The sequence below is a fragment of the Marmota marmota genome, unplaced genomic scaffold, assembly GCF_001458135.2.
Source record: "Marmota marmota marmota unplaced genomic scaffold, marMar, whole genome shotgun sequence".
NCBI classification, from domain to species: domain Eukaryota; kingdom Metazoa; phylum Chordata; class Mammalia; order Rodentia; family Sciuridae; genus Marmota; species Marmota marmota.
The window spans coordinates 42,803,521-42,829,182 of record NW_025999900.1 but is presented as its reverse complement, the minus strand read 5'-3'; the positions used below and the strand labels follow the sequence as shown (position 1 = coordinate 42,829,182).

Below are 25,662 nucleotides of genomic sequence, written 5' to 3'. Positions count from 1 at the left end.
TTTATGGAAACACTACCACCAAGAAAATTCTGTGGATACAGGAAACAAAAACTCCAAATGATTATAACTCATACTAATTTTGTAAGTCTCATTACCTTAAAACCTACAAGGCACCTGGAGAAAAAGAGACCACTGCAAAGTATGTAATTTGCATATTAAGGGGAAAAGGCAGCATACCCCTGAAACTGAGAGCATGGGCAGTTCAGCAAATGGATTCCCCATCCCTGCTCCGCTACCACCCAGCAGGGAGATCTCAGAAAGGGCCTACAAGTTCCCTCACTTTTCTAAGTCTCAATTTCCTCAACTGCAAAAAGCTATTAACTATAGGGTTGTTATTAGGATTAAAACAAATGCCTGATTTATGACAGGCAAATAAGTGTGGAATTTTATTTTTCTTTCTGGATATTCTGAAGAACAATGAAAATTATCTTAATTATCTTAGTACCCTAGGGTCTTCCTAATAATCATCATTGGGAAAAAACATCCGTGGCTTCCATCTCCACTGGGAATTGTGTGCATTTACACAAACTTTGTGTGGACATGCAAATGAGGCTGAAATGTATTAGGACTGCTTTCTGTTACTTGAAGTCTCCCAGGGTTAATTTCCTGAGTTGAACATAACAGAGAGAAACAGCCTGATCTTGGAAAGCTCTTTGATGGATCTATTTTATTATACCCACCTGACCCTTCCACTAAAAACAAAGTCTCTCACCTGGCCAGCCCCTCTTCATAGAGATAGATGACCAGAGGATCGTAGGAAGTCACGAGCACATAGAGGCGCACGTCGAACTTGAAATCTAGAAAAAAGGTTGGATTCACAGAAAAAAACAGTTCATTTGCTTTCTGCTACAGAATGAACAGGACAAGGTAACCAAGAACTATAAAAGAAAGACCACTCCTCCATGTAAAGCACACAGTGCCCACACCTTGCCTGGTGAGAATGAATAATAACTGTACTATAAATATAATGCTATAATATACATAGCATATATGTACATAAATAAATAGGCAGTTTTCATATATATGTATACACACACACACACACACATATTGATTGATTGCCTTATAGCTTATAAAGCACTTTTTCTTATCTCACTTTATCTTCAGAATAATCCCTGGTAGTATGTAAGAAACCAGCCTCATCTCTGGAGCCATAGGTTCCAAGAATTTCATACTAGCTTTAAAAGATTTACTAGAGAAGACCATGAGAAGGTTAAAAAGTTTAGCAAGATCTAACCCAACCTAGGCAGGAGCTTAATCACAACTCACCGTCTATGAGCAGGGGGTTGTTAATGTAACGGGAGACCAGGATGTTCTCTTCCAGGGAAATCTGGTTTGGCTATTGAATAAAGAAAAAGAATGAAAGGATACAAATGCTCAGGAATTCTAATTTATAATAAACTTTTTACCCTTTTAAAAAGTGATCATGTGGAAAACTAAAACTCTAGGAAAAGTTTTCCTCCAAAAATACCCACATATTCTTTTGGCCACATAACATACAACTTTTATAAACACTGTGGGTATTCAATTGCAAAGGAGGGAAAATAAATTTACATAGCACTTCTCACCCAATAAATACAGCCTAAAGAGCTTTAAAGATTTATATGCATGGTAAATAGCTACTTGCCAAGAAAATATGAGTTACTTAAAAATAAATAAAAGCTTGCCTCTTTTAAAATGTAAAAGTACAATGAAAATTTTAAAGCACAAGGACTATTTCTTTTCTTTTTTTTTTTTTTCTTTGTACTGAAGATTGAATTTAAGAGCATTTTAACACTGAGCCACATCCTGGTCCTTTTTGTTATTTATTTTGAGACAGGGTCTTGCTAAGCTGTGGATGCTGGCCTCAAACTCACTATCCTCATGCCTCAGCCTCTCAAGTCACTGGGATTACAGGTGCGTGCCACTGTGCCAGGTGCACAAGGACTATTCTTAAGTGTAGACTTTCATTAAGTTGTTTAGAGAACTTACTATCCTTGCTAGATCCCAGCATTTCCTCTGTGAAATGCAATGAGTGTTTGCTAGATTCGGTGAATGGCACTTCCCAAGCAACTATGTGCAAAGACTGAGCTAGATCTTTAAAGATTTCTTTAATAAAAAAAAAAAGTTGTTTATATAATAGTGAGTGCGGTTGAACACTGTGTGAGGCATTGAGGTTACAGTGATGAAGAAAATAGATACAATCTTGCCCTCACAGAACTTAAGACTCAGTACCTCTACCCCCAGAGTTTAAATACTATATTACAATTATATTGCAGAGAGGTAGTGATATATTTAAGTTAAAAGAACAAAAAGCAATAATTCTGTAAACACAAGATATTGGGCTGTAAAGTGGACCAATCTGGCAGGACCACTCAGGGAAGGCTTGCCCTGGAAGAATAGGTGCAAGAAGTAAGAATAGGTGCAAGAAGTAAGTGAGTGGGCACAAGGTAGGGAGGAAAGGACGCCATCATGGGAAGATGGCATATACAAGGGCCAGCAGACAGGAGGGTAGGCAGATTCATGGGCCTGGAGCTAAGAAGACTAAACTGAGAAATAAAGGAAGGGATGGTTAGACAACTAGGAGGGAGGGATCCCAGAGGCAAAAGCAAATAAGTTTGAACTCCTAGTAAGAGTCATTTAGATTGAACATGGTAGGAAGCAGGAACACTGGAGTCAAAGAGCAAGATCAAAATATGTGAAATAGAACAATTTCATGTGTAATTAGATTAAGACAGAGAAGTCGGTTGCAAGTCAATCCATGCAGGACAAAAGAGCTCCAAAGAGACGTGGCAATGATAATAATTACCATGATAACAGCTACAGTAGTAGCTAACATTTGCAGAAACAATTAAAATTAGGTAAAAGTATTTACTATGTGCCAACCTGTTCTAAATGTATCACACATATTATTTCATTCAATCCTCACACAACCCCATATTTTACAGATAAGGAAAGGATCAGAGAAGTTAGGGACCTGGCCCAAGTCACACAGCTAATAAGCAATAGAGCAGCATTGGAACTCAGACAGTCTGCTTCAGAGGTAGACTTTTAAGCACTACTCAATAGTCTGAGCCAAAATAATTATCCCCAAATTCAAAAATTTTTCTATGTCACAAAGCGTTTCTGATCCCAAATACTACTGTTGTTCATGAAATAAGGATAATTTTATAACCCACGACATTATTCACAACCACAGTGAGCAACCCTGGAGTTAGGATGATGAGTTTTCCCGCTGCTGCTGCCTCAAAGTCAGAAGGCAGCTTTCACATCCCATTTCTGTGTATCATATGAACACAATGACATCGGCACTGATTCACCCCTAGTGCACTCAACCACCCAACCATTTCCTGATTTGCTTACATTTCTTGATCAGTTTCTCACAAGCACTATCTCCATTCTGAGTCATCTTACAGAATAAGAAGTGATGCAATCATTACACAAAGCGGTAATCTACAGGCTGGGTTCCAAACCTAGAGTTAATCAATCTCAGCCGCCTTCCCCAGAGTAACACCTACAGGCCATAACAGACATATGACCTACTCACCTGTCCTCTGGACCAGAGAACACACCCCTAGGGTCTTCGTTTCCCATCATATCTACTTCCTCTCCTCCCATCCTCATTGTTCACATTTATCCATTCAGTTGAGTTTAGCATAAACCCTTCAGTTAACTAGGTAACTTTAATATTTGTTCTAATGTCTTTACCTCTTCTTTCTATCTGTATGAGGAATTAAATTTTAAGTTCTCAGAATAAAAGGCTAGGTGGGACTGGTTTCTTTGGTAGTGTACATCGAAGAGGAACTAATGAAATACCCTCAAACCTACTTCCTTTTCATCAAACCCCAATTAACTCATATCAAATTATTTCAATTTTCAGCTAAAAATGTCCTTCCAAAATAGGCTAAAGCAGGAATCTGAATTGTTGGGGAAGTTGGAAACAGTCTTTTTTCCTCACTGGACCTTAAGATCAAAGTTCTCAGCATCTATTAAGTTACTGCAGAGTAGTACAGGACAGGGATTAAGACTGAATATATACTCTGGAACTAGCTAGACTTGAGTTACCAACTTGACTCTACCACTTACTAAGACAGTAATAACCACCCCTCATGGGGTTCTTCATGAAGATTAGATGAGATTATATTTGGAAGGCACAATGGCAGGCACATGTTAAATATACAATCATAACTGCAAACTCAACGGTATCTATGTGTTCTAACCACTAAATCCCACAGTCTACAGCACACACATGTGCCATTCTACTCAAAGCAGTACACTGACTTATAATAAAGATATTCAAGAATTAGAATTTCTCAGAATGTTTTAAGGAGCGACAGCACCTGGCAGGCAGCAGGCACTCTCTAAATACTTGTTGAATAATGAGAAAAAGAGGAAATAAGATTTAAAAAAAAAAAAATACAAACTAATAGAAATAAGAGAGTACTGATTTATATTCACACATATAGGAGTGAAGACGGTGACCTCACCCTCTTCCAACCCTTCAGGATCTCAGGGATTATATTAATACTACATCTACCATGGATAATGTGCCAGACAAGGATGATGGAATTGGATGTCCATAATCAAATTCATACCTTCATCAGAAAACACCAGGTCTTTCCCCTCCTTGAGCGGAATGTACTAAATTGGGAAAACATGGCATTTAGTCATGGTTACTGAGGGAGCTGAAGCAGACGTTTTGCTCCTTATGCTGCACTTGGGAGTTAAAGGGCATATCCTTAATAGGCCACGCCACCAACCAGCCAAGACGCGTCCATCACAGGAGTCCACACTTGTCTCCTCAGTGTTACATGAAAGTCCTGCTTTTCCTGTCCTTTATCCTGTTCTACTTATGTTCCTAGTTGCTACTTGCAGATATTTTCCAAAAGGTTCTGACTACTACAGGAAAGCTGAAATAAGAGGCTCTTTCCCACCCGGGGGACGACGGGGCAAGATGTTTCCATCTGGCTCTCAGGCCTAAATCTGTGCCTCCCCCCACAGTCCCTCGCCCACTCAGGAGTTGTGCACACAGACCCTTGTCTCAGCACACTCCCTCCCCTCAAATCTGAAAGGAAAGCAGGCAGCTTTCCTTGGAAAGAGTTACTTCATCCAGTTGGCTAATGGGTCACATATTCCATGGGAAAGGATCCAGGTATGGAAAAGAGGGGATGAGTAGGCCTTCTGGTAAGGGAGAGAGAAGAGCATTAACTACATGGTTTGTAGGTCTGGGTAAAAGGTGATCAAGTTCCAGTTTGGGGGTGAAATGGGAATCTGTTCCCATTAGGTGTACTCACTGCCAGCTCCCCTCCCGCCTGCTGGCACCCCCCCAGGCTTCTGTCTGGCACCTCCACTAAATACCTAAAAGAATCAGATTCATTCCAAAGCTTCACAGAGGGGGAGGGGCAAGATGAAGAAGGGTCCTGCCAAGCGCTTTGATCTGTGCAGGGGGTCTCAAGGGATTCAGTCTGGTGAGGGGTGGGAGGGGGGAAGACTCAGAGCCTGCCAAGCCTGCATTCTCTAAAGACATGTCATTCCCTTTATGAGCCTCGGCATCAGTGAAGAGTAAGGACACAGGGCTCTTGGTCCCACCAAGGCAAGTTTAACTGTTCTATTCTTTATGATGTTAGCTTTAAAAGAACAAATCACTAGGGCAGAAGAGCATTCCAAAAGAAAAAAGTCCCAGAGGAGCTGGGAATAGATCCTATTCTTTTTGACTCATGTCTAAGAAAATAAAAAGCAAACTTGTACCATAGTTGACTTTCAATAGCAATTCCATTTGGCAGCAAAAACCCAAACCCAAACTAGCACCGTCTGAGATTCAAACAACACTGGAGCTCCTGGCGCAGAGCTGAAGGAGAGGCTGTCCAGACAGGAGCCTTCACGCCAAGGTCAGAAAGACAAAAAAAGAAAGCCAAGGCATATGACCAGGTTTTAGGTCACATGAGCGCCAGGCTAAAATGTCTCCAGAGTGAGCCAGGTCAGGTAACAGGACTTATAGCTGGGGCCTGGCACTGAGTAGGTGCTCTGTCAAAACCAGATTATGTATTTATTTAGCATGAAAGGTCTCGCCATCATTGTTTACTGTATAGTTTTGAGTCCAGACTGAATCTGAGGATTTTCCAGAGTGAAAGACCCCTCTGAAAGTTTGTTTCTGCACACATAGGAAATGTGAAAAGATAACTGGGGAATTTAAGATGGAGTACTGGCCACACACACGATGTGTCTACCCCACCAACCCTCCCTTCCACTAGAAGGACAGAAGGATATTTTTAAAAGAATGAATTGATAACAAGACTAGAAAAAAGCTAAAGGAGCCAGAACAGACCAAAGTTTAAGGAAATCCTGAAAGATAGAAAGCAGATGGAATCAGGTTGAAAAAACAGCGGAAGAAGCCTGAGCCCAAAATACCAGAGGGGAGAGATTGTCCCAAGGAGGCCCCTGCAAAGCTCCAAGCTGGCAGCCAACAAACATGAAGAACGGGTGGCCAAGGAACAAGAATCACATAATTAATTCACAAACAGCACTGGCGGCCTTTTCCTATACCAAAAACAGCAGCTTTTGTCCAGAGGATGAAACCTACAGATGGTGCTTTCAGGAGAACATCTTTTGTGGGTGCAGGGGGTTCATGGAGGAGAGGAGAACTTGAGGCCATCCTATCCCCACAGAAGCAAAAGGTATGCAAAGCAAGCAAGGCAGCTCTAGGGGAGAGGGAACTCACCAAGATCTCTCCACAGCCCCTCAAGACCCGCCCTGTTTTGGTGCAGGGAGAGGCACACCTTCGCCCACCCCTCAACCACATGCCCCTGAAGGGGAGCCTCACAGTCACCTTGCTTTGCCCTCACACAGAAAGCAGCCAGCTCTTGCCCAGGGAGGCCCAACACCTAAGGATCATTCAAATTAAGAAAATTTAACAGCAAGAAGAAAAACAAACTTAAAGAAAATTCAAGAACAATCCTCAGAAAGACAGATGGTCAAACTGCATCCATTCAACAAAGGCAGGCTGTTAGTTACAAAGAAAAAAATCAGCATTTCTGGAAACTAACATGATAGCCAATATAAAAATACAATGGATAAATAAATAACAAAATGCATAGTGCTAAAACTGGTAACCCAGAAGATGGCAACGGAGAAGACAAAATACTAAAAATGAGAAAAAAAAAATCTGATGTGAAGGAAAGACAGAGAATGCTTTGAAAGGGAGTTGTAAAAGTAGAGACAGACAATAAAAGGATAATTTCCCCCAAATTAAAAGAAAAACACTATTTTCAGAATGAAAGGGTCCACCAAATGTCCAGGAGGAAAAGTTAAAAAAGAAAATGCCTGGATTTAAATATAGGTTAAGTTTCAGAGTGCCAATGCGTTAAAGTCCGTTCCTATTAAACTTAAAATTTCTACTCAACTTATAAAGGAGAAAAACTGAATCATAATTACTGAAGAGAACATATATAACCCTTAAATATAAAAATAAAAACTAATCAAACTTAAGAGATTAAGTTACTAACTACTGTGGTTAAGTAGAGAGAGTGAGCCTAGAGCTGGGAGTTTATTTATTCTATATAAGTATGATGTTTTAAAACAACACTTAATGAGATTCTGCAAAGAATCAAGATAGTGAAGATACCGATACTTTTGAAACCTAATATGCACAAGGGTCTAGGTTCAATCCCCAGGATCACAAACAAAAAGAGAATAAGGAAGAAAAGCAGGAAAGGAGGAGGAAGGCGCAGCAGCGGCAAGGATGCCACACCCACGCAGGGTTAAGTGGCTGGATACCTCTGAAAGCAGGAACCCACCCGCTGCTCCATTAAAGGTATGAGCTACCAACTCAGTGCTAAGGAAATAACATAACAATATGCTACTGAAAGCAGAAAAGAGAACTCTACTCTGCTGACCAGAAAAAAACAACAACAAAGGCTGCCTTTCCCTGTATTTGATCAAGTGACTTTTTAGCCCTGGAGGAGTATTCTGGCCCAGGAAGGTTACTGCCAGCAGGTGAGCAACAGCCAGCTCAGGCCACCCTCTGCTCACTTTTGAATGCAGATTTCAGGAGGAAACCTGGGCTCCTAAAGAGAAGGAACCACGTGAGTACTGGGTCTGCCATCTTCTACATACTTACATTGTTGATCAGGTAGACGCCCCGCCCCCTAGAAGAGGCCACTGGTTTTACTATCCAAGGTCCCCGGTCCTTTGAATATGAATCTGCTCAAATATTGGGAGATAAAAAAAGGGGAGAGAGAAACAAAGAGAAAGAAGGAACATGAGTTTATTATCTTAAGTTTCCATAATGGTTATCTATTCAGGTACCCAAAGAAGCTTCCAAATTTCTAGCTGGAAGGCAGTAGCTAAAATTATCTGTAATTTCGGACTAGTCTTAAAAAGTAAAATAGCCAGAAGGGGAGAAGGAGAGGAGGAGAAAAGAGGATAGCAAAATTACCCACATAATTATTTCTTCCACCATTTCCTCTCTTTCTTAAGTAAGAGGATGAAAACAAGGCCAAATCTCTGTGTTGAGTCTATTACTGTCACTAACCACCTTTGGGAATCTGAAATTCTCTGTTAAACAAAGGACCTTTAGCAAACAGTGACAATGCAAGTCAAAAGTCAGATCTCCTGGTATAGTTACATTCCTCAAATAATTTCTCAAAGCTTTCAAAAAAAACAATCCCCTTAAATTTAGCAAAGTGCAAGGGATGAGGACACACAATAATTCAAAGGTGGGTACAAGGAACCATTTGCTTCCGTCCTTCCCCAAGTTCACGTGTACACTTTAAACATCTTTGGGTCATGAGAAGAAAGCAGACAATTGATAATAGGAATCCCAAAGGCTTGCACAGGGGTAGGGAGTGGGGGCAGATGGCTCTGTCTTCCACTTGGGGAATGTCAGAGGACATGGGGAGGAGAGGACTGAGGGTGCTGATGAATTCTCATATCCCAGCCTAGAGAGAGGGGTATACTAGCCCTCTCCAGTAGGGGCTGGGGCTGGGCGGCAGGGGGTGGCAGGGTGGGGGGCAGTGAAAGATGGAAATTAATGTGTTGTTGTTTCTTTATATTTTTCTTTCTGTGAAAGAATAGACAGGAAAATAATAGATTTGTGAAGAAATAAACTTGCAAATAAATACAAGTGCTTCAGAGCAGATCACACAAAACTTCCTTTTTCAAAGTACCTCGGTTGCTTTACATCAGAGTATTACCATTTTATCTAGAACACAAGAGCATAATCCCAATAAAGTTCCCTAAAGTTTATGTTTCTCTGGTTTGAGTTATTAAAAGGCAAGTGCATCCCCTGTGTGCTTATTCACAACTCTCCTCCCCCAAATAAGCACACCACTTCCCCCTGTCCTGAATGGGGCCTGCAGCAGGCAGCCTGCGCCAGCAATCCCAGGACAGCTTCCCTCTCTGGGTCACTTGCCAGCAACTACTGCCTCCTTTTCTTCCCTCTCCCTGCCAAATAGTCTCTTCAAGGCCTCCCAACAGGAACTTGACTTTGTTAGTGCTACAAACCATTTCACCAGAAGAGAAGTCTCTGTCCACTTTCCCCACCTTCCCCTGCCTTTCCCTGTTGATGCAATTTAACAGAATTAGAAAAAAACGTGTACCACACAGAATCTAAACCTCAGAGTTCTTCTTCCAGAACTGAATCCACTACTCGTTCTAGTCATACACATATGAAATGCTGTATGTGTAAGATTATAGAATGCTGCATGATAGTAGCAAAAGATTAATTAAATATACTATATCACATCCATGGGAGGTCGGCAAACTGTTTGTAAAAAGCCAGATGTAAACATTTTTGGGCCCTGTGGACCATGCACACTCTCTGCCACTGTAGCCTGAAAACAGCAAATACGTTAAAAAAAAAAAAAAAAGGACGTGGCTATGTGCCCATAAAACTTTATTTTGTACAAACTGAATTTCATACAATTTCCACATCAAAAATTTTGTTTTTCTTTTGATTTTTTTTTCCAATCACTTCAAAGTGTAAAAATCACTCTTAGTTCAAGGGATGCCCCCAAAACAGGTGCACAACTGATCTGACTCAAGGGCTGTAGTTTGCAGAAGCCTGATCTATAGAATATTAAACATGCAAAATGAGAACAGTATTAATTAACTGATACAGAATGATTGCAAAGATAGTCTGTCAGTGAAAAAAGCAAGGTGCAAGACAATGTGAATTTTATGCTCCCCTCTGTTCACACACACAAGCTATTTGCTTGTAAATGCCAACAATGTCTCTATAAGGACATGATTAGAATTAGGGAGAACTAGGTGACTAAGGCACAGGAGGAGAAAGGCTTTTCACTGATTGCTGTTTTATATATTTTATATCATGAATCTTTTAAAAATACAATTCATATAATTTTAAAGTCCCGCTATAGAAGACAGGTTTATAGTTAGAGAAGTCAAAAAGTCAAATCTCCATAAAATGAGGCCAATGAGTCTATTTTTTATTGTGCCATTTCCCCCAGATTTTTGAGACAATAGACTGACTGAACACAGGACAAGCTTTTAATATTAAAGCAAAAATGTAAAAATTTTCTAAGCTTCGTTCGTTAATTCAACAGCTCTAAGTATCCAATTTGTGTCAATCAGTTTGCTAAGCAAGAGTCATATAGTAGTGGGCCTTTGTCCTCACAAAGATAGACTAGCAGAAGGACAGCCATGAAATAAGTAATTACAGTGACTCAGAGTGAAGAAGTGTCTGGTGCTATAAAAATGGAGACAGCATGCCCAAGAAGGGGAAGGTCCAGCCACATGCGAATGTTCCACCTAACGTGTGTATAATCAATCTGCTTTGTGAACTAGCTTCATTACTGTCATGTTGTCGAAATTCTAAATATCAAAGACTTGTCTTCTATGCTGGGCTTTTCACCTTGGTTTGTGATATTTCAGAATAAGGATCAATTTATTTCACAAGTGCTAAAAATGTGAGCAGGAAGCAAGAAACATTCAAGGCAAAGGCAGAGCCCAGGACTAGAGTGTCTGCCTGGATGAAGATGCTCTAGACAAGCTCTGTAGACTTTCCAGTGCCTTGCTGTCCTACAGGGGCAGCGTGCTCAATACAACAGAGAAACGAGGCAGGAGGAGAAAGATCCTTCTACCACCAGGTTTCCAGTATATGACAACACAGGTAATTTGTGTGAACTGCCTACTCTCTTCTTTAATAAGGGGTTTCATCTGATTTTCTAAGACTTCTTATAACTCTATAAAGTTATGATCTCAGAAATTCACTCACTGCTTTGAAATCCCAGGTATCTGTAATGAATTAGCTGATATCAAAATTTTGCACAGATCTTAAAATCATTTCTCAGCCTCTATTCTAACAAGAGATGGCCACAGAGTATAATTCTGGGGGAAGTTTGACTTTTTTTTTTACTGGTGTCAGCCCATCTTCTTTCTGCTTAAAAGCTACCCTTTAGGGCAAGTGGCTGGAGTTGGTCAGGTTCTTCGGGGTTATAGACCTTCAGTTCTTCTAAACACCATACATAACTGGCGAGGGGAAGCAGGAGCCTGAGAAGGCCTGCGGTGTATTCCAATCCCGAGGCTCTAATTACTGGGAACAGTTTAGGGAGTACCCATGCTTCTACATCTCTGGACACAATGGCCGGTGTCTGGACTAGATCTCTGCAATGACAGATTTAAGGTTTTCTCTTCTTAGGACAAAAACTTAAGTTCACAAGATCCCCTTGGTGATATCCCTAGTGTTCCCTGGCAACCCTCATGTTCAATCCTCATCAATTCTCATTCAAAGCCCCTACAGGAACCATTTCAATCCCTTTCTGCCCCTTGCAGAAACCCAAGCCCTCCTGCAGGCCCTTCGCTCTTGACACAACACCTCACAGTCCTCCTCAGTAAGAAGCTGGGAATCCCTATCCTAACCCCACTCACCTGCTTTCCTCTCCCTCTAAAATTTTATCTGGACCAGCCTTCTTCCTTCCCTCCCATTAGGGAAGACACACACCTCCTGCTCCACAGCTCACTCTTCTATTCAAGCTTCCCACAAACTCTTTCCTACTCCTCTAGACCTCTGTCCCTTGCTCCTCTTTCGTCTTTCTCTCCTCCTTGGTTCTCTGTGGGGACTCTTCTTTCTTTTCTCTCCCTTTAGTAATTTCTTCCATCTGCAATCTTCAGAATCTATGTCTCTAGCCAAACTCAAAGTTGATTTAATGGCTGCCATACAGGCACTTCAAATCCACACCATATGTACATTTAACACGCCTCTTGTCCTGTAACCGCTCCTCCTTCATGTGCCTGGTTATGTCCCCTTGTTAAAGACTTAATGATCCTGTGAGGACCTGGGTTCAACCCACAACACCATCCAAAAAAAAAAAAAATCTTCATGATCCTGGCAGGACAGTAGCACAAGGCTGAAGTCCAGGCACTCTGGAGACTGGCAGGAGGACTGCTTGAGCCCAAAAGTTTGGGCCAGTCAGGGTAACTTGGCAATCCCCTAGCTTTCTCACACTCAACCTCTGAGGCATCCTAGGCCCTGCCTCACCCTCACAACTAACAAGCCTCACTATCCTCCACTCTCCCGCCACCCGGCTGCACAGTGGAGTCCACACACTGAACATCCATGTGGCCATGTCACCGCCACGGCTCTTAAAGCAAGTTCAGTCTGTTTAATCCCCTTCCTTCTCAAAAAATCTTCTACTGCCCATACTCAATTAAACACTAAGGCTCAGGAACACAAGAGTCATGAAAAAATGGAATTTCCAAGTGGAATATGCTAGATGGACACCAAAGGAAAACAAGGGAACTTAAAAGAGACTTAACCAAAAATGTCTCCATGAAAGAGAAGGTGGTTTTCCCCTCTAATATTTAAAGTTGGCCACACAATCTGATGCTGTTGGATTTCTCTCAAATGGATTTTAGTGTAAAAGGCAACAGATGGTGGACAGGTGACACAGAATGCCTGGCATGCTGGGAAGACTGAAGCCAAGAAGATTCCTCTTTACTTCATGTCCTCCCGTCCTCTCTTCCGCAGGCATAGTACATCTGCACCTGCGCTGTGGTCTTTGGGTGGTGACAACAGTGACTGGTTTGTACCAGGCATCAAGGAACCTCAACCACTTGCCTGCACTTGTGGAGTCTACATGTGGTAGCTTTGGGTCAGGGCTGTAATAATGCTCCATGTTCTAGTGACCTTCTGAACTCATGTTTGTTAAAAAGTAGAACACACATGAGTGTGACTGACAGGCTGGAGAAGCCCCTGCACTGAGAGCTCAGACTGTCAGTCACCCAAAGGCACCATCCCCTCACCTCCACAGAGTAGCAGGACTTCAGCAGAGTAAGAAAGACCAGGGAAGAAGGCTAGGGGGATTAAGACGAAATTTAGGCTTTCATAGAGAATTACTCTGGACTTGTGGAGTTCACATCTGGAACCATTTTATATTGTTGACATGTTAGCTGAAACATATTTGCACTGTCGTGTTGGTTTACTTCATAATTTTTTACTTTTGTTACATAATAATATAATTAAACATAACATGAAATAGGAAATAATATTATACATATTTACTAAGCACCTATCAAGCAATCAAGCAAAAATGATCCTCCTACTTCAACCTCCTGAGGAGCTCGAATTCAGGCATGCACCACTGTACCCAACAAAAAAATTACTGACTACAAATGCTAAGCTTTGAGTGCACTATAGCTGGAAAATCAACTTATTTATTTGGTGCGCTATATGACGCATTTCAGAGCCTTCTATGCGCCAACAGTGAACTGCCAGCCAATGGTCCCCACTGGAGTCACAAGTGGTATCAGAGTTCCTGACTGCTCTCTTCTTCCAAAGGATGAACACCCATCAGATGACCCAATCAGACTGGCAAGCCCAACAGAAGAACCCAAAGCCAGGGGGACTAGGAAGAACTCTGTTACTCTCCGTACCACTTCCTCCATTCATAAAAGAGGAAGTCTCTCTTTTGGACTTATTGAGAAGAAACTTTCTGTTTGTCCTGTTTGTGTGTCTCCCCTGACGCTCCTCACAGAAGTACCCTTTCTCCCTGGTCAAGCTGGGAGTGATCACTGCAGGTATGCCACCCAGGGTGTCTCGCAATGCAGCACTGGGATGGACAGATGGCATCTGAAGCTTGACTACCACAATTCCTACTTCCACCACGTGCAAGCTGCAGAACTTAGGGGAAATTCCTTCCCAATATATACCTTTGTCTCCTCGTCTCTAAAACTCCCTCAGAGTAAAGGGTTTTAAAGAAGTACCTAGTAGAAAGGCAATGTTCATCAAGTGTTAGCGACTATCATGTTAACTATTTAGACTCTCTCCACAGACCTGCCTCAGACCTTCTTTGTATTTCTGTCTCTTCTGTGCATGAAGCCTACCCTTAAGAGTCAGGCTGTGCCCGCAAGGAGGATCTGAAATAGCCCAGCTCTTCGGCCTGGGTCTAGGTAGATAACGTTACAATGAGGCAAAAGAAATAAGAAGCCAATTTTAGACCTGGATCTAGGTCAGATGTTCCTACATCATTTTACCAGTAATACAGTTGACATTTAAATCCCTATTTGACTTCTATGTGTACTTTTTTATCAGTCTGAATTCAAAGTAGAGAAGGTGGGTCTCACTGGTACTTCCAAAGCCTAACATCAAAAGATATATGATCTTGTACCTCAAAGAACATAAATCACACAAATCCAGAAATCAATGTGCTAAGAACAATGCTTAGATGGCAAAAGAAAAAGAGACCCCAAAAAAGGAAGCATTGTGGTTCATATGCAAAAGTATCAAGTGTCTACACAGACACTAACTCTCTTTGGTAAAGAGACAAGCAAAGTCCCAAGACACGGTACACCTATGACACCAATGTGTCCTTACATACATTTACCAAGAGTAAATGTACACGCGCACAATCAGAATAAAAATAGTTTTAAAGTTATCTCTGCAACTGTTTTACTAGAGAACCACAATTGTTTAAAGACTGAAAAGCCCCAGGTGGTTGACATCATGAGGTGTCTCTAGGGTAAATGTGCCCCATGATCAGGCCCAGGGGTTGGGGCATTCTCAGCCAAGCACTTACTACAGAATTCCGCGTACTCAGCTGGCAAGAGGAAGGTCTGAGGAAGGATGTGGAAAGCCTTGAATCCGTGCGTGTGCTGCATTCGAATGATGTTTTTGTACAGTCGGTCCTTCCGTGTTAGTTCATAAGACCTAAAAACCAGAAAAGTACTTCCATTTCAGTAAATTATGACTCAGAGGTTTGCCTATTATCACATTCAGAAGCGTTCATAGTTCATGGTTCTGTAGCATTACTACAGATATGTCCCAAATCTATCACTTTGTTAGGTGTAATAATCATTTTCATTAAATGAATTTTGTTGATCAGATTTATTCATTAAGATATAATTTATGACCAGGTGTGGTGGCAGACATTTGTAATCCTAGTGACTTGGGAGGCTGAGGCAGGAGGTTTACAAGTTTGAGGCCAGCCTGGGCAACTTAAACCCTCTCTGAGTGGTAGAACATTTGCCTAGCATATATGAGGCCTTGGGCTCCATCCCCAGTCCAACAACAACAACAACCAAAAAAAAAAAAAGAAGAAGAGGAAAAGAAAGAGATATAATGTATGTACAATAAATTTACACATTTGGTATATAATTCTGAGTTTGAACAAACTCATACCATTAGATGATGATAATCAGAGTCAAGCTACAGAACAGTTCCAATACCCCAAAGTTGCCTCAAGTCCCTCTGCAGTCAATCCTTTTAGTCAGTGCCAGACCCTGGGCTCATGCTTTCTGTCCCTGTATTTTCACTTCTTCCAGAGAGTAAAATAAATAGAATTATATGCTACATATCCTTTCAAGACTAGCTTCTTTCCTATGCCCAGTTCTTTTTATTTTTAGAGAGAATCTTGCTAAGTTGTTGAGGCTAGCCTTGAACCTGTGATCCTTCTGCCTCAGCCTCCCAAGTCACTGGGACTATAGGCATGTGCCCTGTGCCAAGAAGTTTTTATAAGCTTTTATGTGAACATTTTCATTCTTTTAGGAGTGAGACTTCTAGATAGTTTAGTTATCTACTGTATCAGTTATCTGTTGCTGCATAATAACCCCAAAACATAGCAGCTTAAAATAACAATGTACATTTGTGATGTCACACAGTTTCTGTGGGCCAGGACTGTGGGATGATGAGGCTGAGTAGCTGTGTCTCAGTTGTCCAGTGTTGCGGTCATTGGCTTGATGGCAGACAGAGGAACCACTTCCAAGATGACTCAATCGCACTATAACTGGGACTTAGAGGCTGTTTTTGCTAAAAAGCAATGACTCTTCACTTGGGCCTGCAGGTGTCCAATAAGTAACTAAAAGCATGATAAAAGCCTCGCATCTCTGCCTTCATTCTGTACCTGTCTCCTTTGCTGCCTTGAACTTTGGGTCAGATTCCTGCTCAAATCTGCCCACAGACTTGTTAATCACTTAAGAAGTGGCTGTCTAAAAACTGGTAATGCAAGGTTAATTTACCTAACCTCTCCATCCCATGCCAAGGCTGCAGGCACCAAGCTAAGAGCAACTAAAGTATTTTCAAGGTTCCAGGAACAGAAAATCTTGCAGGTAGATAACCATGATGGAAAAGAAGGCTGTCCCCCAGGTGTTCCATGATGGGAATTGAGGTTGTCCCCCAAGTGGGAGCAATCATCTCGTCATGGGAACTGAACTGCTCCCTCAAGCAAGAAGGATGATTTCCCTGGGGCCAGCAGAATCCCTCAGAGCCTGACCTGAGAGAGAGATGAACCTGACCACAGTGTAACCAAGACTCCCTGAGTACACAAACTCCTTGACCCCGCCACCTGCTGCTTCTGTCCTTCATGATATAGTCCTGAAGCTTTTGTCAGCACCCCAAAACCGGGATTAGGACACAGGTCCCTGTTTCTTCCCGGTGTGGCCACTAAATAATAAATTCCTTTCTTGCTTCACCATGACTCTCAGAGGACACCCAGGGCAGCAGGTGGGTGACTCTGATCTATTGGGACCTCTAGCTTAGATAACAGGGTGGCACTGGCTACTGGCAGGAGGCCTAGGTTTCTCCCTATGTGAGCCCTCCACAGGCTGACCGCCTTCCTGACATGACAACTGGCTTCTCCCAGACCCAGTGATCCAAGAAAGAGGCTGCCTCTTATGACCTAGTCTCAGAATGACACACAGTCACTTCTGTCACATTCCATTCATTAGAGGCAAGTCACTAAGTCCAACTGACACTCAAGAACAGAAAGATTTAGCTTGACGTTTTGTGGCCGTGTCAAAGAATTCAAGGACACATTTTACAATCACCACATATGTTTAACTTTCTAAGAAACTGCCAAATGGTTATTCTGAGGATATTGGAAAAACAAGCTCAGTCTTTCCTTCCATACTCTGAGATATAGAGGAAATACCAAAGTGTTTTTTCCTATTCTCCACTCTCAATTCAATACAATCACTCAACATTTCTGATACCAGATGTGCGGGGGATTTTCCCCACATACTACAGCAGACACTAGCTGGGTGTCTGCTAATTCAGTTCTATGCTGATTCTATGTCCCTGGATATAGCAACAGACCCCACAGGTTGAGGTCCCAGCCCTACAGACTGCACCTCACTTCCATGCTAGCTGCAAGCCCCAGGTTGTTTTATCTGTGTTTCTGATTGGCTATAGATCAGGACTCCCAAGCCCCTCTCCTTTGGATTTGATTAATTTATCAAGAGTGGGTCAAAGAACTCAGTGAAATACAGTCACTAGTTTTTAAAACGGATAGCACAAAAAATAGAGATGAAGAGGGGCCCAGGGTGAGGGGTGGGCAGAGAGCACTCCTCCACTCCCCTGCCGTTCCATCCTCTAGGAACCTCCGCGTGTCCAGCTATCTGGAAGCTCTCCAAACCCAGGCTTTGGGACTTTACTGGAAGTAAAGCCATTTACTGATCAAATCACTGGTGATCAACTTAACCTTCAGCCCTTAGCTCCTTCCTGGAAATTGAGGGGCAGTCTGAAACTTCCAACTCTCTCTTTTTTGGGGGGGTGGGAGTGGGGGGGTTACCAGGTATTGAACTCAGGGACACTCAACCACTGAGCCACATCCCCAGCCCAATTTTATATTTCTTTAGAGACAGGTTCTCACTGAGTTGCTTAGCGCCTCTCTTTTGCTGAGGCTGGCTTTGAACTTGAGATCCTCCTGCCTCAGCCTCTTGAGCCACTGCGCCTGGCTAAAATTCCCAACTCTCTAACCATGCCTTGGGCTTCCTATGACCAGTCCCCATCCTGAAGCTACTAGGGACTGCCAGTCACCATTCAATTCTTTAGCATACAAGAAGTATTTTAGGAATTGTACATTAAGAAATAAAGACTTAGATCAAATATATTTAAAAATATTCGTTATCCAAAGTAGTTGTACCATTTTGCATTCCCACTAGTGACATGTTAGTGTTCCAGTTGCAATGCATTCTGCCCAGCATTTGGTTTTGTGGTTTTAGGGAGTGTTTTTGGTTTTGTTTTTTAACTTTTTTTCTTTTTAGATGTTGATGGTCCTTTCTTTTATTCATTTATTTGTATGTGGTGCTAAGAATTGAACCCAGTGCCTCACACATGCTGAGCAAGCGCTCTACCTCGGAGGCCCAGCCCCAGCCCCAGCCCTGTGTTTTGCTTTTTAGCCATTCTAATGGGTATATATTGGTACTTCATATGGTTTTAATTTGTATTCTAATGACTGAACTAACAAGGTACATGTATCTTCTTTTAAGTATCCATTCCAAGCTTTTGCCTATTTTGAAAAACAGATTGAGTGATTCAATTCTCTTGCCTCAGCTTTCCGAGTCTCTAAGATAACAGGTGTGAGCCACCATGCCTGGTTTTTATTACTGAGTTTTAAGAATTCATTATATATTTGGATACAAATTCTTTATCAGACGTGTTTTACAAAGATGTTCTCCAACCCATGGCATGTTTTTCCATTTTAAGAGTTTTTTCAAAATGCAGATTTTTAATTTTGATGAAGTCCAATTTATCCATTTTTTATTCTAAGTGTTAACTTTTCTTTTCTTCTAAGTTCTATTATTGTATCTTTGCATAACCCAGTCATAAAGATTTTCTCTCTACACTTTTGTTTATATTTTAAAAACTGCTTGGAGTAGGAGTACTAGCATTGAACCTAGAAGTGCTTTACTGCTGAACCACATCCCCAGTCTTTTTTTGTTGTTAATATTTTTTAGTTATACATGGGCCCAATATCTTTATTTTGCTTATTTATTTTTATGTGGTGCTGAGGATTGAACCCAGTGCCTCACATGTACAAGGCAAGCACTCTACCACTGAGCCACAACCCCAGCCCCATCCCCAGTCTTTTTTATTTTTAATTTTGAGACACGGTCTCTCTGAGTTGCTGAGGCTGACCTCTAAATTACAATCTTCCTGCCTCAGCCTTCGAAGTCACTGGGATTACAGGTGCTGAGTAACACTATACCCAGCAAATTTATGTTTTGTATTTAGGTCTATGATCCTTATTTCAAATGAGCTTTTTTGAAAATTGATTTGAGTATAAAATCTATTCTAAAACATATTTCAAATACGAACACAAAAGACTGCATTTTTGACTCTTGAAAAATATACTCAAAATCTCATGTTATAAAAATTTGTAAAAGTAAGTCTAGTTTTATTAACAAAAATCTATGCCTATACACTTCTACAAATCATTATGAAATATTTTAGAAATGCTGTGTGTTTTGTTTTATTTAATTCAATCTCAATTCCCTAACAGCACAAAAATATGGTTTATTCAGATACTGAGGAAAAACTAACATACCAACTAACAGTTTGCAAAATTAAAGCATTCTGGAAATTTTTATGCCACTGGTATCTATAGATGTAACTTAAGCAATATGCCCTGACCAAAAAAACTCTGAAGTAATTGCAAGTGAAAATGCAAACTGAGAAAATTCAAATACTAAAATACTAATTTCTAAGAAGTGTCACTGATTTATTCTTAGAAAAAAAAAGTTGAACATATTTGAAAAAAACAGGAAATAAGAATATGAAACATGGTTACTTAATCCATATTTACTTGTTATATAACTATATGGAACTCATATCATAGCCAATATCAAGGGTTTGATATGTCCCTCCTACATAAGGCCCAAGAAGGACTTTAATTTTGCACTACACCAATCTTTGGTACAGTAAAGTCCTAAGTGAAGAGCCCCACTGAGAACTACATCATGGAGAGATGAATATAGAAGGTGTAGGGGCTGGGGATGTGGCTCAAGCGGTAGCGCGCTCGCCTGGCATGCATGCGGCCCGGGTTCGATCCTCAGCACCACATACAAACCAAGATGTTGTGTCCGCCAAGAACTAAAATAAATAAATAAATTAAAAAAAAAAAAAGGTGTAAAAGTAGTTTTAAAAAGCAAAGATTTGATTGGGGTAAATATATCGAGGGTATACTTTTGGGTACTTCAAAAAAGGCATTAGCCTCAACTCAGAAGTCTACTTTAGAGTGGTCTCCACCTCCTCTACCACCACCCCACCACCCCACCACCCCACCATCCCACAGTGCTGGGGATCAAAACCAGACCTCATGCACACTAGGCAAGTACTCTACTACCGAGCCACATCCCCAGCCTCCCCAACTGTAAAACCATGTAGGAAACTTTGTCATAACCATAAAAGTTTACTCCATCTATTTGAGTTCAAAATTTCTCACTGTGATTTCAAAGACTGCTTAGTCAAACCTAGGTATCACAAATACCTTTTTCCTTACCCATGTCTTCTTCGGAAATCTGGAGAACAGGCACTCAAATTTCAGTGTATAAAAGAATAACCGAGAGAACTCCTTAAAAATCTATGCCCTAGACCCTGCCTCAAAATATTGGAATGGAGCCCAGGATTCTGCACTTTAAACAAATCCTCCAGGTGATTCTGAGGCCCCCACACTACACCACTGGTTTAGTCTACAATAATAGTTTCCAAACTTCTCTGAAATAAACAAACATATTGCTTTTTAGAAGATATAGATTTGTTGGTGTCAATTTTCTAGGGTTGTAAAGTATCTAGAAGATGATTCTTAGATACACACCTTCTCTGAAGATGATGATTTCCATGATCTATAGAGTGATCTGAGAATGTATCATTCTAAAACATACCCCAAGACAGTGTAATGAATCAGACATAAATTTCCTATGTACATATTGAATACACCACAGTAAATTTCAACATTGCATACATCCACAACACTGGGATCCTAATTAGAATATACTTCATGTTTGTATAAATATGTCAAAATAGACTTTACTATCATGTATACCTAAAAAGAATAAAAATAGGTTTGAAATTTTTTTTTTAAAGTACTCCAGGTAATTCTTATCATTAAAAAATTAGAAACAAAGAGCCAGAGGGTAAGGGGAAAAACAAAAACAAAAAAAAACTTGTTCTCCTACAAATACCCAATATTAGTGGTGTTCAGATGCTCTGCTTGGTACCTCCTCCATAGTTAGGAAACCATGTATCATATCCTCTCATGTTTAAATCAGTGTAACGGGTTCACTCGATGCTTTGACTATATCCCTTGCGACTTTGAAACTTACATGTTTTTTTCCCTTTCCCGCCCTCCCCCACCTTCTCCTCCCTGATCTTCTTTTCCCTAACCTTCTGCTTCCTGATCTTCTCCTCCCAGATTTTCTTTTCCCTGACCTTCCTCTCCAAACTTCTTTTCCCTGATCTTCTCCTTCCTGATCTCTCCTCCCTAATCTTATTTTCTCTGAATCACCTCTTTAAAAAACCCCAGTTCCTGCTGATGGGAAGAATCACCACCTTTGGGACAGAGGTCCTCTGTGTTTATTTCTCATTTGCTAGCAAAGCAATAAACCTTCTTTTTCCTTTTTCTTAAAACCATGTCCTCTTTATTGGATTGGCATTGGAGACAAGGACCAAGCTTTCAGCAACATCAGCCTCTAGGATTCTTCATCACAAATTTTAAACTGTTCCCAAGAAACTGATGAATTGTAAATAATTTTAAAGTAAAACTATTAGCACAACACTTTTAAGTGTATCCAAGGAAATCTAAATAAAATAAAGATTCAATACCTCCCATAACAATTTTAAAATGCTATTAAAGAAAAAGCTCAGTGAAGTTGGTCAGTAATTTTTACTTTTTAAAATACACGTTTTCCTGAAGCTAACATACAGAAAAGGACACAAATTACAGGTGCAGCATGACAAATTTTAACAAAGTAGAAAAAACACCTATGTAGCTACCACTCACACCGAGTAGGGAACATATCCAGTCACCAGAAGCCTCCCTCTCTCTACCTAGGCAGCATCCAGTCTTCCATTCAATTCTCCTAAGAGAACATATTTAACGCTTGTCTTTACATTATACCATACTTTCTCTCTAGCAAATGTATACATTTTGAAATTAAAATCTCCTTTGATCATAAGGCTTTCTCTGGTTAAACACTAATCAGTGCCTAGAAAAGCTTGCAGTGAGATAAGAACCCTAAAAGAATGTGATAATGAAGGGAATGGAAAGCGGAAGAGGACTGGCCACTTCACTTATCTCCAACCTTTAGGTGAGGATCAAAGCAGAGTGACCTTGGTTGTAAAGCAGAAGAATGTGCTCATAAAACATCTGAGAAACTCCACCTGCACCCATCCTATGGATTCCCCCAGCTTACAAGCACCACAGGGCTGTCTTAGCCCAGTCTGTCTCCAAGGAGGAACGCATCAGCAATAAAATGTCCAGAATCTCTCCCTTGACTCCAGGATCTTTCTTTAGGATCAGTAAATATGTGTGTGTGTGTGTGTGTGTGCGAGCATGTGTATGTATATGATTATCATTGCAAGTAATGTAGTATACATCAAAACACCCTAAATATAAAAAATTTTAAATTAAGTATATTACAGGTTGACCATCCTTAATCTAAAATCCAAAATGCTCCAAAATCTGAAATTGTTTGAATACCAACCTGGTACCCAAGTGGAAAATTCTATACCATAAAACTGGCTCATACACAAAGTTTATTGTTAGCGTTGTTGTTGTTATTATTATTATTACTTAGCGTGCTGGAGATTAAACCCCAGGCCTTGCACATGCTAGGCAAGTGCTCTATTACTGAGTTACATCCCCAGACCAGTTACATCATTACTCAAAATGATTTAAAATATTGTATAAAATTACTTTTGGGCTATGTATGTTTATTTATGAAACAAATAAATTCTGTGTTTAAACTTGGGTACCATCCCCAAGATATAAAATAGAAATTTGTGCAAAACAATGAAACATTTAGGAACTGTCATAGATGGGGAGGAAGTCAAGGATACATGATGACTGTATGCTAACGTGAGATCCTTAAACAGAAAAAGAGTAGAAAAACTGGTAAAATAATAACATTTGTAGTACAGCAAATATAAGGTCCTTGCTTAGCCATCTTATTAAGTGACAGCCATCATTTTAGGAAAAAGTTCAATTTCCCGCCCTTGGGTGGTTCTAAGAAAGGCTCACCACTCCCTCACACCAACCCAACCTTAACCAACTGTATTAGGACCAGCCCGCCCAACTCTGATTCCTGAGCATCCCCCATAAAAGTCCCAGAACTCAAGCTTGTTTTGCCTCTTCTCCTGTAGAGAGATGGCCTTTATTTATCCGCTCTGACAAACTCGTGTATGTATCTCTGACTGGTCTCTGTCTTTAATTTCTTGCTTACCTGTCTCTCATTCCTCGCTTTCCCTTCAGTCAATAGTATTATATTACTGTTAATTTCTTAGTTTTGATAATTATACTATTCTTAGGCCAGCTATTATCACAAGAAATTAAGTTAAAAAAAATAGCAACTCTTTATAATATATTTACAACTTTTCTGTAAGTCTAAGATTAAAGTTGAAAAGTTTTATTAAGAAAGTGCACAATATTTAATACTGCTAATAAAGTGCTTGAATTTCTCTTGCATGTGAGTTACAAGAATTTGTATTAAAACAGGAAGGATATAGCAGAAGTCACAAAATTACTGCAACTAGAAAATGAATTATCAATGTTGCCAAACTTCCAAGTATAAAGCATTCAAAGAGCAGTCAAGGAAAATATATGTTGGAATTTATATTACTGAGTCCAAATTGAGATGAAATTTCTTCACAAGTACAGGAATACTCAAAAACTATTAAAATAATTAATATACTACTAATATGAATTAGGAAGGCAGACTGTAGCATGGGCTATTTTAAAGATTGTTTAAAGACCTTTTTTAAACAGATGCATCTGCTCTACTTCAAGCATGCAGTCACACATTTAGAAAACCAAATCCAGGCACCAAGGAAGAAAATTTAAGGTTTAAATTATTTTCTGCCAATGAAGTTCAGACATAAATAAAAATGGAACTTACTATGAAGACATACAATTATCCAAGACTATGAAGAAACCATCTGACAAGAGAGAGTACAGGCCAATATTTACACACATTGCATGCACAATAAAAGAACTGAAAAACCAAGAAACAGCTTCGTATCATGAACATGAGGACAAAAGCACATGAGAGAACTGAAAATAAAACTGGTTTTATTTGGGGTACAAGCCCTGGAGATAAAATAAAATGTAACCACTGACCAAATAAAAACTTTCATTAGATCTGCATCTCTCCATTAGATCAGGGAGACTGGCTACCCTCTCCATCAGGCCACATATCTCTCCATTAATGCTGCTAGAATAAGATAGGGTTGCAGCATTAACTTTCTTGTCCTTTCTCACAGATGCACATTAAGAAACTGTTCACATAAATACAGCTAACCCACAGGGTGCACACTAGGTGGCAGGCACCACCGTAAACACTTCACATCTTGATATATTAAATCCTCACAACCGTACGTATTTGCCTGCCATTAGCACCTGCTTTTTACCAGTGAGGAAACTGATGCCCAGAGAGACCACTTGCCTAAGGTCACTTGGCAGATCTGGAATCTGAACCCAGATAGCTGGCTACAAAGCCTGTGCTTCTATCCACAAGGCATGTCTCTGGAGGCTGCCTTAACACACACACCGGAAAGAGCTTTCTATAGCAAAACAACGCAATTATTTGAATTTCTTCTTAATTATATGTCAAAAAAAAATCACAAAACAATCTGCCATTATAACTTATTGACAACTAGATCATGGCATCTTTAATTCTGTTAAAAGCAAAGAAATGGAAACCAAATCATGGAAGAAGAATGTGTTATGCTATTGCTAGAATTAGACATTAATTATTTTGTACCTTTGTTTGGAACCCTGGACATTTTTACACCTATGGACAATGCATCATAGTAAGATACCAGATGAGCCATTCTTTTATAAAAGGGGAAGAGGAGATAAGAAAGGAGAACACACCCACCACAGGTGCTTTTGAGAAGCTCAATTTGGGGACTGCAGTTGTAGCTCAGTGGCAGAGAATTTGCCTAGCATGTGTGAGGCACTGGATTCAATCCTCAGCCCCAAATAAAAATAAATAAATAAATAAAGATGAAGAAGCAGCAGCAGCAGCCGCAGCAGCTCAATTTGTGCACTCTCGCTCTCTCTCAGCGTGCTCTCTCTCTCTCTCTGCCTCCTGAATGCCATGTGAACAGCCTTACTCCACCAGAAACTCACTACCATGATGTTAAGTTTATAAAATAAATCACAGGTTATCCACCAAAAAAAAAAAAAAAAAATACAATAACTAACATCAGCTACTACTATACATGACTCATAC

At 40.4% G+C, this 25,662-nt stretch overlaps 1 protein-coding gene across 29 annotated transcripts in view; it reads right to left on the bottom strand.

Moving 5' to 3' along the window:
- Ttll5 (tubulin tyrosine ligase like 5) overlaps positions 1 to 25,662 on the bottom strand; it is a 260,046-nt gene that overhangs the window by 213,665 nt on the left and 20,719 nt on the right. For 28 of the 29 annotated variants that reach the window (XR_007345904.1, XM_048799024.1, XM_048799027.1 and 25 more), the window contains 4 exons: positions 15,012 to 15,142; positions 8,096 to 8,178; positions 1,270 to 1,339; positions 713 to 797 (listed from right to left, as the gene is read on the bottom strand). Coding sequence is in view for 27 of the 29 variants with exons in the window: in XM_048799024.1 (XP_048654981.1) it covers positions 713 to 797; positions 1,270 to 1,339; positions 8,096 to 8,178; positions 15,012 to 15,142 (369 nt within the window). In the remaining 2 variants the exon portion in view is untranslated. Of the gene's footprint in view, positions 1 to 712; positions 798 to 1,269; positions 1,340 to 8,095; positions 8,179 to 15,011; positions 15,143 to 25,662 lie in introns of those variants that run through there. The other variant, XM_048799040.1, reaches the window with a different exon arrangement.